This window comes from Microcaecilia unicolor, chromosome 3, assembly GCF_901765095.1.
Source record: "Microcaecilia unicolor chromosome 3, aMicUni1.1, whole genome shotgun sequence".
NCBI lineage: Eukaryota > Metazoa > Chordata > Amphibia > Gymnophiona > Siphonopidae > Microcaecilia > Microcaecilia unicolor.
In genome coordinates, this window is record NC_044033.1 from 245,935,518 (window position 1) to 245,948,127 (window position 12,610).

The 12,610-nt window shown below is 43.5% G+C and overlaps 1 protein-coding gene across 1 annotated transcript; it reads right to left on the bottom strand.

The window, feature by feature from the left end:
* Positions 1-3,195: 3,195 nt before the first annotated feature.
* Positions 3,196-12,610, bottom strand: LOC115464550 (zinc finger protein interacting with ribonucleoprotein K-like). Its single transcript, XM_030194916.1, has 6 exons — positions 12,409-12,610; positions 7,930-8,056; positions 7,181-7,294; positions 6,915-7,028; positions 5,839-5,940; positions 3,196-4,313 (listed from the first exon to the last, which is right to left on the bottom strand). The coding sequence occupies exons 1-6, from the start codon at positions 12,430-12,432 to the stop codon at positions 3,196-3,198; spliced, it is 1,599 nt and encodes a 532-aa protein (XP_030050776.1). The 5' UTR covers positions 12,433-12,610.

Below are 12,610 nucleotides of genomic sequence, written 5' to 3' on the forward strand. Positions count from 1 at the left end.
TGCAGTGTGGGTGGACCTGGAATTTATCTGGCACATCAGTGCTGGGGTCTCAATAACAATCAGGGCAAGTAGGATCAAGGGTCCTGGATTTTATATACTGTCGTTCTGTGGGTACAGCCAAAGCAGGTTACATATAATATATGCAGGTACTTTTTCAGTCCTTAGTGGGCTCACAATCTAAGTTTGTACCTGGGGCAGTGGAAAGTTTAGTGACTTTGCCCAAGGTCACAAGGAGCTGCGGTGGGAATCGAACCCAGTTCCCTAGGTTGTCAGTCCACTGCACTCACCATCAGGTTCCTCCCCCAGAAACAGCGGTCCGTAATGAGCCCAGATAGTTATCTGGAGGAGGAGTGGCCTAGTGGTTAGGGTGGTGGACTTTGGTCCTGGGGAACTAAGGAACTGAGTTCGATTCCCGGCACAGGCAGCTCCTTGTGACTCTGGGCAAGTCACTTAACCCTCCATTGCCTGCCGCATTGAGCCTGCCATGAGTGGGAAAGCGTGGGGGTACAAATGTAACAAAAATAAAAATCTGGTGACTGGGGCTGAATAGTGGCTGGCACCTGCATAACTTTCAGTGCCCAGGTTTAGCCTGTGCTCCACCCCAGCAAACTGAGAGGAAGTGTGTCTTATATGTGTGCTGGCCTGGTAGTATGTGCATTATAGAAAATGCTTATTAATGGGAATATGTAATGACCTCATGGAAAAGCACTCAAAGCTTGTCTGCACCTGCAGAGCAGAAGGTAAAAGTCCCGCATTGCATTCCTGAATTTTGTTACAAGTACTATGCCCCGGCCTGCTATATTTACCCTCCTCGGTCACCTCTCTTCCCTCATTAGCTTTCATGGATACCTTCCTGAAAGATGCTAGTAGGGCAGTTGTTCTCAAACCTGGTCCTGAAGGTTTTCAGGATATCCACAATGAATATTCATGAGAGAGATTTGCATGTAGTGGAAACAGTGCATGCAAATTTCTCTCATGAATATTCATTGTGGATATACCGGAAACCTGACTGGCTGGGGTGCCTCCAGGACCAAGGTCTGGGAACCACTGCAGTAGGGTAAGAATAAGCACAGTCCTGTCATCCAAACAATAAATACATGAGGTACTAAGCAAAAACAGACAGAGAGGTTGGGTAGTTCAAAAAACTTAGATGGGGCCGAGCAAGAAACTGAAAAAAACCCCCACAGTAACACAGAGGGTGTCTTTTACTAAGGTGCACTCACGTTTTTGACGTGCTGAAATTGTAGGCATGCTAAACGTTAGAGACGCTGATGCATTCCTATGGACGTCTCTAATGTTTAGCGCATCTTAGTAAAAGACGCCCTGAATATTTTAGGAGATAATTCTAAGGCAAATGCGTTTAGGCACTAGGTTTCTGTGCTCCCCTGGATGCCAAAGTCAGCCGAATTTTCTGCCAAACCCTCCAGTCCCAGGACCTGACAACTGGGAGAGCCGTTTTACCAAGGACTTCTGAACAAGGCTGGCACATTTAGGTTCCCAAGTCAATGCAGATATAGTTAAATATCCTCTGAGACAGGATCTTTGTGAGAACGTGTAAAATAAAATTATGATTACCAACTTTTAATGTTTACTGAAACTATGCACAAGTAACTAGTGAAAGTAGCAGTGAGATGTTTCCCGTTTTGTATTCAGTTATAAAACTGATTAAGGACAAGAATGATATAGATTCTTCCTAAAATAGGGTAAAGGAGTCCAGACACTGGTCTACACTGCGGACATTAGACCAGACTGATGCACAATCCAGAATAAAAAAGCCCATTGGTGTTACTGAATGCGAGGACTGAAAAATTACAAATCAAGAGCAATACATTTCTCAAATTATTTTCTAATATATAAACGTCATTTCATTGTACAATCAGTTCCCTACTTACACTGTAAACTGACCAGTACTTGTGCTTGAAAACAATCACCCCGGGTTCCTTTCTCATAGAATCTAACTTCTGGTTAAAATGCTGTATCTTCATCCTACCCACCAGAGCCTGGAAATTCTTTAGAAGCACCCAGATAGTATCCAAGCCAGAACAGATATAATAATTTAAATAATGAAAGACCATATTTTACCTCCTAGCAAAATAGCCTCTGCACAGATGGACCTCAGCTAATGAAGACTAAAACTAAAAGCCACAGAGCTTATACAATGGCTGACTTTGTGCCCATTTAGTGACAGCTGATGTCAAATCTCCACAGAAAGGCTAATTCCTAAAGAGATTATCACCCCAAATTTACAGACTTAAATTCCTGCTAAACATTTTACCATGTAAACTATGATGCAAGATTATTACTTCATTACTTGCAATCAAATTACACACACACTTGCAAAAAAAAAAAAAATGCAAAAAGTAGTCCCTCCCTTCCCCCCCCCCCCACACTACTATACAATCCTTGCTGGTCTAATAGTGTAGTGAGGGCAGGAGTGATCCTCAGTTGCTCTTGCCCATGTCAGCTCTACTCTCAAAATGCTATCATGACCTCTTGCAGCAGTCTTGTGAGAATGCCACTCGAGGTCACGGCGGCCATTTTGAGAGCAGAGCCAGGATGAGCAGGAGAGACTGGGGATCACTCCTGCCCTGATCAGGCCCCTAGATGATGACCCAAGAGGGAGGGGGGGGGGGGGGCAACTGTTCGGAAGGGAAGTAAACAAAACAGGACAAAGCACAAGTTTTTGACTTCTATCGAAAACACCCAATCAGTTTCGGCCAAAACCGTAACCGTAGCCTTTCAGCTCAAACGGCAGAGAAAGGATTTTGAACCAGTTTCGGCACCGTAACCGAAATTCGGTCAGCCTCTATTTGGCATAGAAATTTTCTGCCATCAGAAAGTTGCAGCCAAATAAATACGAGATAAACAACCATTTCTAGCTCTTTCCTAGAGAACCAACAGACGATGTCTTCTCTGCTTGTTGTAGACAATCTTGTCTATAACGCACTGTCCTGTGCTGCAACTATGTATCATTCATTCTTAGGTTTCCATTCCCCTCTCCTTAACTATTCATACGTGCAATCTTTATCAATGAATAGTTCTCGGAGTTACACATTGTATTTACTGCTCTACTTATACATCTGCTACTTGTTTTTCCTCATTTGCTGATTAATTCTTTTAGGAGGCTTTTCTTTTCCTTTGAAAATTTTGTTGCTTCCTTCCCTATTGATAGCAGTGGATTCTCCTTCATTCCTTCTACTTGTTGGAACGCTTGTTCAAATTTAATGATGAAGATGTATTGTGGACCTTTAGTCTCATGTGGGTGATCTTAAGCTGTTGCAGGCTGCCATTTTGACTGAAACATTTATCATATTCATAACATTTAAATTTTTTCTCTTTCATGTGGGTGATTTCATGCCGTTGCAGGTTGCCTTTCTGACCAAAACTTTTATCACATTCAGAACATTTAAATGGTTTCACACTCATGTGGGTGATTTTGTGCCGTTGCATGTTGCCTTTTTGACTGAAACATTTATCACACTCAGAACAGTGAAATTGTTTTACTCCCCTATGAATCATTTTATGCAACTGCAGGCTACCTTTCTGACTGAAACATTTATCACATTCAGAACATGTGAAAGGTTTGTCTCCCGTGTGAGTCATTTTATGCCGCTGCAAGCTGCCTTTCTGATTGAAACATTTATCACATTCAGAACATTTAAATGGTTTTTGTCCCATATGAGTCATTTTATGTAGCTGCAGATTGCACTTCTGACTGAAGCATTTATTACATTCAGAACATTTAAATGGTTTGTTTCCTGTGTGAATCATTTTATGGAGTTGCAGGTTGGCTTTCTTTTTAAAAAATCTATTACATTCAGGACATTTAAATTGTTTTTCTTTCATGTTGGTCATTTTATGTCGTTGCAGGCTTGATTTCTGTCTATTATTATATTTACCACTCTCAGAATATTTACATGGTTTGTCTTGGGTGGCAGTGTCTCCAAAAAAGTTATTTTTGCATAAATCTTCATAGCCATGAACCTCAGTTCTAACTATGGGTGTTTGATGTTCTAAAAAATGTGAGTCTGTGGTTAAGTTTTCCTGAGTATAAATACTTTTAAAAGGTCCTTCACCTTCTCTGAGTCTCTGAGTTTGCACAGCTCTTGGGCCGTAGCTGGAGTTTCTTTCTTGCGCTTTTGATCTCTCTCCTTTTTGGGTTGTTTCTTGTAAGCTGGTTCGTGTAACGGTCCCAAATCCTCTCTCACAGTCAGATGAGGTATCTGGGTAGTCTCCAGAGGAGCCTTGGGGTTTCCATTCCTTCCTCTGCTGTGTACTGCCCAAACTCACGTTCTGTTGGATAAAAGTCTCATCTGTTGGATAAAAATGAAAGCCAGGATCATTAAATTTACAGCGCTGAAGGACAGACATATTATATTATTAGCATTAGCATTTGTATAGCGCTATCAGATGCACGCAGCGCTGAACACCTGATACAAAGAGACAGTCCCTGCTCAAAAGAGCATATATTAAGGAATTATCCCTATATAATTATTTTAAAAGATCTGCTTGGTTAAAATTCCAAATTACACATAACAGAAAGTGACGTTGCTTGTAGGGAGATACAGGTGGGCAACAGCAAATGAACAGAGGGAAACAGACAAGGAGGGGCACTTTCGATACGACATCTAAGTCCAACTTTGGACGTTTTACAAAAAACGTCCAAAATCTGAATAGGAAGGAAGGTCATTTTCAAAAAAAGAGAAATGTCTTAGCTTTTTTTTTTCAAAAATACTGTTTTGAACAAGGTTTTGTGACTTGGACGTTTTGTTTTTTGGTCCATTTTCGGGGAAAAAAAAAAACATCCAAATGCAAAATACACAAAATCAAGCCATTGGGATGTAGGAGGAGCCAGCATTTTTAGTAGACTGGTCCCCCTGACGTCCCAGGAAAGCAATAGGGCACCCTAGGGGGCACTGCAGTGGACTTCATAAAATGCATCCAGGTACACATCTCACCATTGCTCCCTTATCTTGTCTGCTGAGCCCCCCCAAAAACCACCCAAAATCCACTACTCCAACTGTACACCACTACCATAGTCCTTACGAGTGAAGGGGGCACCTATATGTGGGTACAATGGGTTTCCGGTGAGTTTTGGAGGGCTCACAGTTTCCTCCACACATGTAACAGGTAGGGGGAGGTATGGGCCTGGGTCCACCTGTCCACAGTGCACTGCACCCACTACTAGACTACTCCAGGGACCTACATGCTGTTCTAATGGACCTGAGTATAACTTCTGAGGTTGGCAGAGAGGCTGGCAAGTAATGTTTTTAATCACATTTTTTGAAGGGTGGGAGAGAGTTAATGACCACTGGGGGAGTAAGGGGAAGTCATCGCTGATTCTCTCCAGTGGTCATCTGGTCATTTAGGGCACCTTTTTGTGCCTTATTCGTTATAAAAACAGGTCTAGCTCAAAATGTCTTGGTGTTAGTCTTGGACAGGCTTGTTCTGTTCCATTATGGCTGAAAAACGTGTTAGGAACCCCCAAATCCCACCCTTAACACTCTCCCTTGTGATTTGAACGCACTTCGGACAGACTTCATAGATAAACGTCTAAAAATTAATTTTGAAAATACCAATTTGGCTGTTTTTGTGAGAAAAACGTCCAAATACAGACATGCCACTTTTTGGACGTTTTTCTCTTTTGAAAATGAGCCCATATACGTCTAATCTGAACCTTCTGGTTCTGGACATCTCATCCTCATCTCCTATCTTCTCAACGATTCCCTTAACTCTGATCACAGTCACCAATCAAACACTCTGCAGAACTCGGCTGGAGACCTGGGATTCATTCAGTCCAAGCTACATCACCTGTTCCATGTGGTTCTTCACATGTACCTGCACTGGGAAGTTTTTCTCTTTCTTGAGATCCCTGAGGCTCAATCTGGAATCCCTGTTCCTTAAATCGGATTAAGATCTCAGGTTTGACACTGCAGGAGTCTGTTACAGAAAAACATATACTCGCAATTAGGTCAATTTTTAAAGCTGGCGGACAACGTAAAATGCTGACCACACATTCAAACAAATACATACAGCCAGTGTCACCATATACCGCGTATCGGATGAGCGTAGGTCATTACCGCCCAGTTACCATGTGAGACTTTACCGCTAGGTCAATGGCTGGTGGTAAGGTCTCAGACCCAAAATGGCACATGCCAATTTTGATTTGTCGCACGTCCATTTTCGGCAAAAATGAAAAAAAAAAAGGCCTTTTTTTACAAGCGCGCTGAAAAATGGATCGGCACAAGCCCAAAACTCGCGCCTACACTACCGCAAGCCATTTTTCAGTGCACCTTAATAAAAGGACCCCTTAGTGCTGGCATGATTTTCGATCTACAAAGCTTTAAAAGTTTTTGGGAGGTTCCTTCTCAGTCGTATGTGTACCCGTTATATTATTATTATTTGTTACATTTGTATCCCACATTTTCCCTTTTGCAGGCTCAATGTGGCTTACGTATAACCGTTAACGGCATTAGCTGATTACAATCTGAACAAATACATAGTATGAATTAATACAAAGTGATATTGAGGTATGATGAGGTATATGAATGGTAGGAAACAGTTGGGGGAAACTTAGAGAGGGAGAGGGGGAAGAAGAGTCAGGTAATGTCCGTTACGGTCTTTGGTTGTATTGTGTCGCAAGTGACCGGTATTTTTATGTTGGGTCAGTGGGATGTGCAGATAGACAGACAGCAGACCCCTGATGCAAAGCAACATCTACCGAAACACTGCTGTGTCGGGTCATTAGGAATATCCTATGATTTCACAACAAATTTTGGACTTTGTGTGTTTGAACTCCTTGGCTGTTTGTTCCCTGCTTTTGGTTTGTCACCGCTATTGCCTTCTGCTTTCTTTTCCTGCGGAGACTTTCCTCCTATTCTCTGTAATAAATAAATAGTAAATTTCATAGTTGCCTGTGACAGGTAGGTTAATCTGTTCAGGCATCTCTGGTTCAGGATGATCCATGAAGGGGAAATCTTCCTCTTGTTTAATGCTCAGTGAGAACACAGACGTTACAATTGGAAGACCTGTGATGAGAAAATAAACAGGTCTAAGACTCGGTGAGCCTTGATAAGATTATATTAGGAAACAGATTTTATGTTTCCACATATTTGATGTTAATGATCCATTTCCTGTGATCTGAAATACAAATCCCTTTAACTCCGAAACATTTACTTACTCGTGCTGGGGTCATTCACGCTCTCTTTCCCCTCCCACTGACAGTGCTGTGCAAAATATTTCTCATCTTCCTTTTTAATCTTGAACATAACCTCAGGATTAAGAATTGAGTAACCTGTCAGTAAGAAGTAGAAAAATGATATTTTAAAATATATTCATCGAATCCCCTGGAAGTTTTCCTCTTTCCTATATTGACAGTGTGTATGTGTCAAGTGTACATTTTTGCGAAATTAACAGTAGCTGGAACACAAGGACAAAGCCAGGTGGACTTCTACAGTCTGTGTCCCACAAACAAAGAAAGACCACGATCAAATGTATAATATCAAGTTCATTGTTGATTTAATCTAGAATTGAGAATGAATGTGATTGCCACTCCCCCTCATACCTAGCTTGCCCCCCTCCCTGTTGCCACCCCAAATATTTCTGTGTAGAGATGCCACCGACTCCTGTTGGACTACAGATAATATCAGAAATCAAGTGCTAAATTTTTTATTGATCTAGCATTTGGGATCTTTCCAACCCTGACAAAATGGCAACACCTATTAGTAAATGTTAGCAGAAGTGATACGAGGCCGACAATACTGAAAGAGACATTGGTGAAACCACTGCTGAAAATTCAGGTTTAGAATATGATCCTTGATCTCAAGGACATTTAGTCTGACTCAGCATCTGTTCAAGGAATAAATATTAGTTAATAAATAAATCCTGCAATGTATCTGTAGGGATTAGGTGACAGACAAACATATTTACCTTGTGATATCAGAAAGCTGTGAATCTCCTTGATGACCTTCTTGTACAGCTCCTTCTGCCATTCTCCCAGAAGGTCCCAGTCCGCTTCCAAGAAATAAGCAGCAACATCACTAAATGTGATCGATGCCTGCGTAAAGATAGCAAAAGTTGGGATAATCAGTAGATATTAATCCTGCTTGTATAAAATTCTCCTATAGCTCAATTTCTATTCCTTTACTGAGTGCAAATTATTTCACAGCATTCCTAATAAAGGTCAAGAAGCTGCAAATCGCAGAGGCCTGTGTAACCTCCTCAAGAAAACCAGAGCAGCAGAGGATGGAAAGCTGGGGCCCAAGAGAACACAAGCATCCCGCTTACACCTCCCCCAACAGTGCTGTGTCCCCAGAGGAGCCTTACGGCACTCGGAAAGGGGGAGGGGCCAAGTACCATGATACAGGAGGAGGATTTGGTTATGAGAGTGGACCCCACATCTGTTCCTGAATCTCTCAGGGGGGAAGCTTGAAAGGTCCCCTTTGGAGGCTCCAGCCAGCTATCAGGGAAACTTAGGGATCCTCTGCAACTTACCTAAGGATCTGGAAACAGGACTACCCAGGCCCAATATTCTACTGCATTGCTTGTGCTTGGCTACGGAGGGTGGTGAACCCGACCACAGCTACTGTATTAGCTGCTGAATGAATTGTGAGAAGTGCCAAGATGGCCAGGTTGCTTAAAGGAGCGAGAGTTGGATGTGGATGCATTAGCAAAGCCGAGGGCCCTCCTTGAGTGGCTACCAAAGCAGAGGAGAAACTATTGAGCACCCCACTCCCTGCTGAATACCTGTGGGACTCTTAGATAGTACTGGGGAGGAAAAACTGTCCAAGCTGAATTGTGCAGACTGCTATCTTAAGCGCCTGGTGTGGGACATGTAGCGTCTACAGTATCCCTATGTCCCACTCCAGGTCATGAGTGTGACGGAGATGGATTCGGGATGAAATCTTTAACCAGATGAGGCTTGATCTTACATCTGATCCTACTTAACCAAGTGCACAGCCCAGAGGATCGCACGGTGCGGGAACACAACCTACATCACTATCAGGAATGGCAGGTGGGCCAGTTGGTCCACAAGCGCTATGTGGAGGTGGTATAAGCTGGGTATGAGGGGAAATTCTACTGTGTCACCCATACCCTACCAGGGGTGGCGCTAGTACAAAAGCCTCACCCCAAATGGTATGGCTGATGTGAACCAGAAGAGACTATTAATGGGAATGATAACTGTTTCAAATGGGTGGGGGGAGTACGAAGAATTACTTCACTCAGAAAATAAGAAACCGGTTTATTCACTGACAAGACAAGTTACGCTGTTTGATGGATTGGCCTCTGTTGGAAACAGGATGCTGGGCTTGATGGACCTTTGCTCTGTCCCAGTATGGCAACACTTACGTACTTATGAGTTAAATGGGTTTTCTTAGGATGTGTGTTTTCAAATGAAAATGAAAAACAATTTGTAAATCAACAAGGGAGAGTGGAAGCCCTGAGGGAGAATTAACACCTTTGAGGACAGAGGTAAAAATGATTCCTTGAAAAGACAAAGGAATCATTTGTCATGTAACCTCCTCAGGAAAACTTCTTGGGATCCGGACAGGGTGAGTGGGTTTTCCTGGGGGTTTGTAGAAGAGGAAGCCTGTCAAGCAGCCAGAAGGGGCTGAAATAATGGAATACTGGGCCACTGGGGAATGACCCAACAATTTGGGGAGGGGAGGGAGGGTGGAGCTGTAACTGACTACAGTGAAAGATTGTTATAGGAAGAGATGATTGACAACTGTTACTAAATTGGAGGCAAGGCCTGAATAATAAAATCATTAGCTCAGACCTCCATGGGGTTTTTGGTTGCTCGAACCCCCGCCGAGACCCAAGGAACTAAAGGGGTATCTTCTTTTGGCAAAATGAACAAGCTGTGGAAACACAGTTAAGAGCGTTTCTGCACAGCAGCAGGGGTGATCTGAATTGAGCCTCTGGGGAGAACAGATTGAAACCCCAGAGAATCAGGCAGAAGAGCGACCTGCTTGTGGAGGAGGTGGGTAAGCAGAACCGCACCTCGAGCAGTGGGTGGACAAAGGAGGTCCGAAGCAAGTCTGGTACCCAGGGAAGAGCCCGGTGGGATTTTGCGCAGTGACGAAGGGAAACAGCCCCGGGTTGTTCTGCCAAGTGGGAAGCGACAGTAACTGCCAAGGGCAGCAAGCAACAGTGTTCTCATTCTAGTGGATCTATTGGATTAGTTTTCCCCTTTCGAGTTGTAACCTGTTTGATTTTGTTAAAGACCATTCATGGGTTTAACCATCCAATAAAGTTGGATTCTTGCACAAAGCAGGTGTGAGTGGATTTCTTGGAGTGAGACATCAGAGGGGCTGAGTGGCATTGATGGTGGTGGTGGAATCCTCCCGGCCTACCAAGATTAAACCCAGCCCTGGCCTATGCCTTAACCAAGTAGATTTGACTATTAAATGAATCCTGGCTCAGGTACCTACCCCAATGAGCTTAGCCGGCACCCCAGACTGTTACCAGTGGGTCCAGGGTTACACCTGTATGTTACAACTGTAGAAAAAGTAAGAGGAACTACCAATAATCACAGACTCTGCAATCCAGAGCTCTGACGAGACAGGCCTGAAGAATCAGTTACAGACTATCAATGGGTCGGCGAAGCTGGAGAGGTAGCGCCAGATCAAACAAGACTGAAAGCTCTTGAAATGTAGGATTTTTAATATTTTTCTCCACCAAGGTATGGCTAATCTTCAATTCTCCATCATTAAAAAGCCTATATAGTAAACGTTCCAATTCCCGCCTTCTTTCAGAGAAATGTCTTTACTATATAAATACAAAATTACCAGCTACTACTTATTTCTGTAGTGCTACTTGATGGACGCAGTGCTGTACAATTATCTCCAGATTATAGTGGGCAATTTAATTGAGTCATGAGCCAATAACTAGCAATGACTGGGCACTAACAACTAATTATCACGGTTAATTGGCTCCAATTTGGATTTGCGCTTCTTGGCGCTGTTCTATAAAGAAAGACGTGCAAATCTTTTAGTGCAAAACTGAGAAGGGGGCCTGGCCGTGAGAGGGGGAACGGGTGGGTCAGGGCACTCACTAAAGATGCATGTAGTATTATAGAATTTGGAGAATCTGCGCCTAAGTTACGTGCGAGTTTTTAAACCAGGTTTCAGCTGGTGTAAATCCTCGTACCCAAAGCTGGGTGTGGATCCTGGTGCTCCACACTATTCTATTCTATAAATGGCACCCAGTGCGCATTTTATCGGCGCCCAACCACTGAATCAAGCGGGAGGAGGCGGCGGAGGCATCAGTATACAAGGTTGGGATGTATTGGTATCAGTCTGTGCAGGATGAACGAAGGAGAAGTAGCAGCCGATGAGCAGGTGAGATTGGTAAAAGCTGGCGGTTAGTATCTGAGGCAGGCACAGCAAACAGGAAGAACCTCTACGAGATGTGGAGCGTCTGTTTACGCTTTCCAAAAATACTAGGACAAGAGGGCCTGCGATGAAGCTGCAGTGTGGTAAATTTAAAACTAATCGGAGGAAATTTTTCTTCACTCAACGCGCGGTTAAACTCTGGAATTTGCTGCCGGAAAAGGTGGTTAAGGCGGTTAACTTAGCGGACTTCAAAAAAGGGTTGGACGGCTTCCTGGAGGAAAAAGCCATAGAATGTTATTGAATAGACGAGGGAATAATACAGTATTTCTAGGATGGGCGGGACAAATTGCTTGTTCTTTTGGCCACTGTCGGTGACAGGGTGCTGGAATCGATGGACCCTTGGCCTGTCCCAGCATGGCGATGCTTATGTACTTATGAGACACCAGCACAAGCAAGATGAAGGAAAGACTGGCCAAAACTCCAACCACCACTGGAAATGTTGCTTAATCACGCTTCATTCCGCGCGCCAGTAGAAGGACCAGACACGGTCCGTGTTTCACCGGGACGACCTGCCTGCCTCAGGGGTCCCAAATAACCTCTCCATTGTCAAGAGAGGTGTTTAAATAATGCTGGTACAAACACCACTTGTAAAGCACTGGAAAGCAAGGAAGGGATTCCCGAAGGCCACAACAGTGTGAGGTGGTTTGTCTTTTGGCCAGCCTGTAGTTCATCTTGCTTCAGTCAATATCTGAGGACAGAGAGTGCTGGGGGCAGTATTGGTGGGGAGGGGGGAGATAAAAAGAAAATACATTGAGTGCTGTTCTGAGAGAGAGAGCGAGTGAGTGTGACCACGAGTATAATGAATCTACCACTTGTAAAGAAAATGTGGGATACAAATGCAATAAATAAATAAATAAATAAATAAATAAATAAATAAATAAATAATATGCATGTTTATTGCTGTATATGTGCTTGTGGGAACGTGTGTGCATGCATGTGTGAGAGTGTCACTAAGATAGGTTCACCATGCATATACTGGTGAGAGTCTGTGCACGAGAGAAGAAAGCGGTACCTGAGCAGAAACCGGGGCTGACATTTCCTTCTGAATTCTGCAGCTACTGGGATGGAATTAGGCTGGGGATCCCCCTTTCCCTGGAAAGATGAATAAAACAGAAGCAGACTGGACCGATTCCTGAGTGTCCAAGATAAAGTTCCTCCTCTCTCCCTCTGCACATGTGGGCTTGGGACTCTCGAGAATTTTCAGTCCTGGCGAG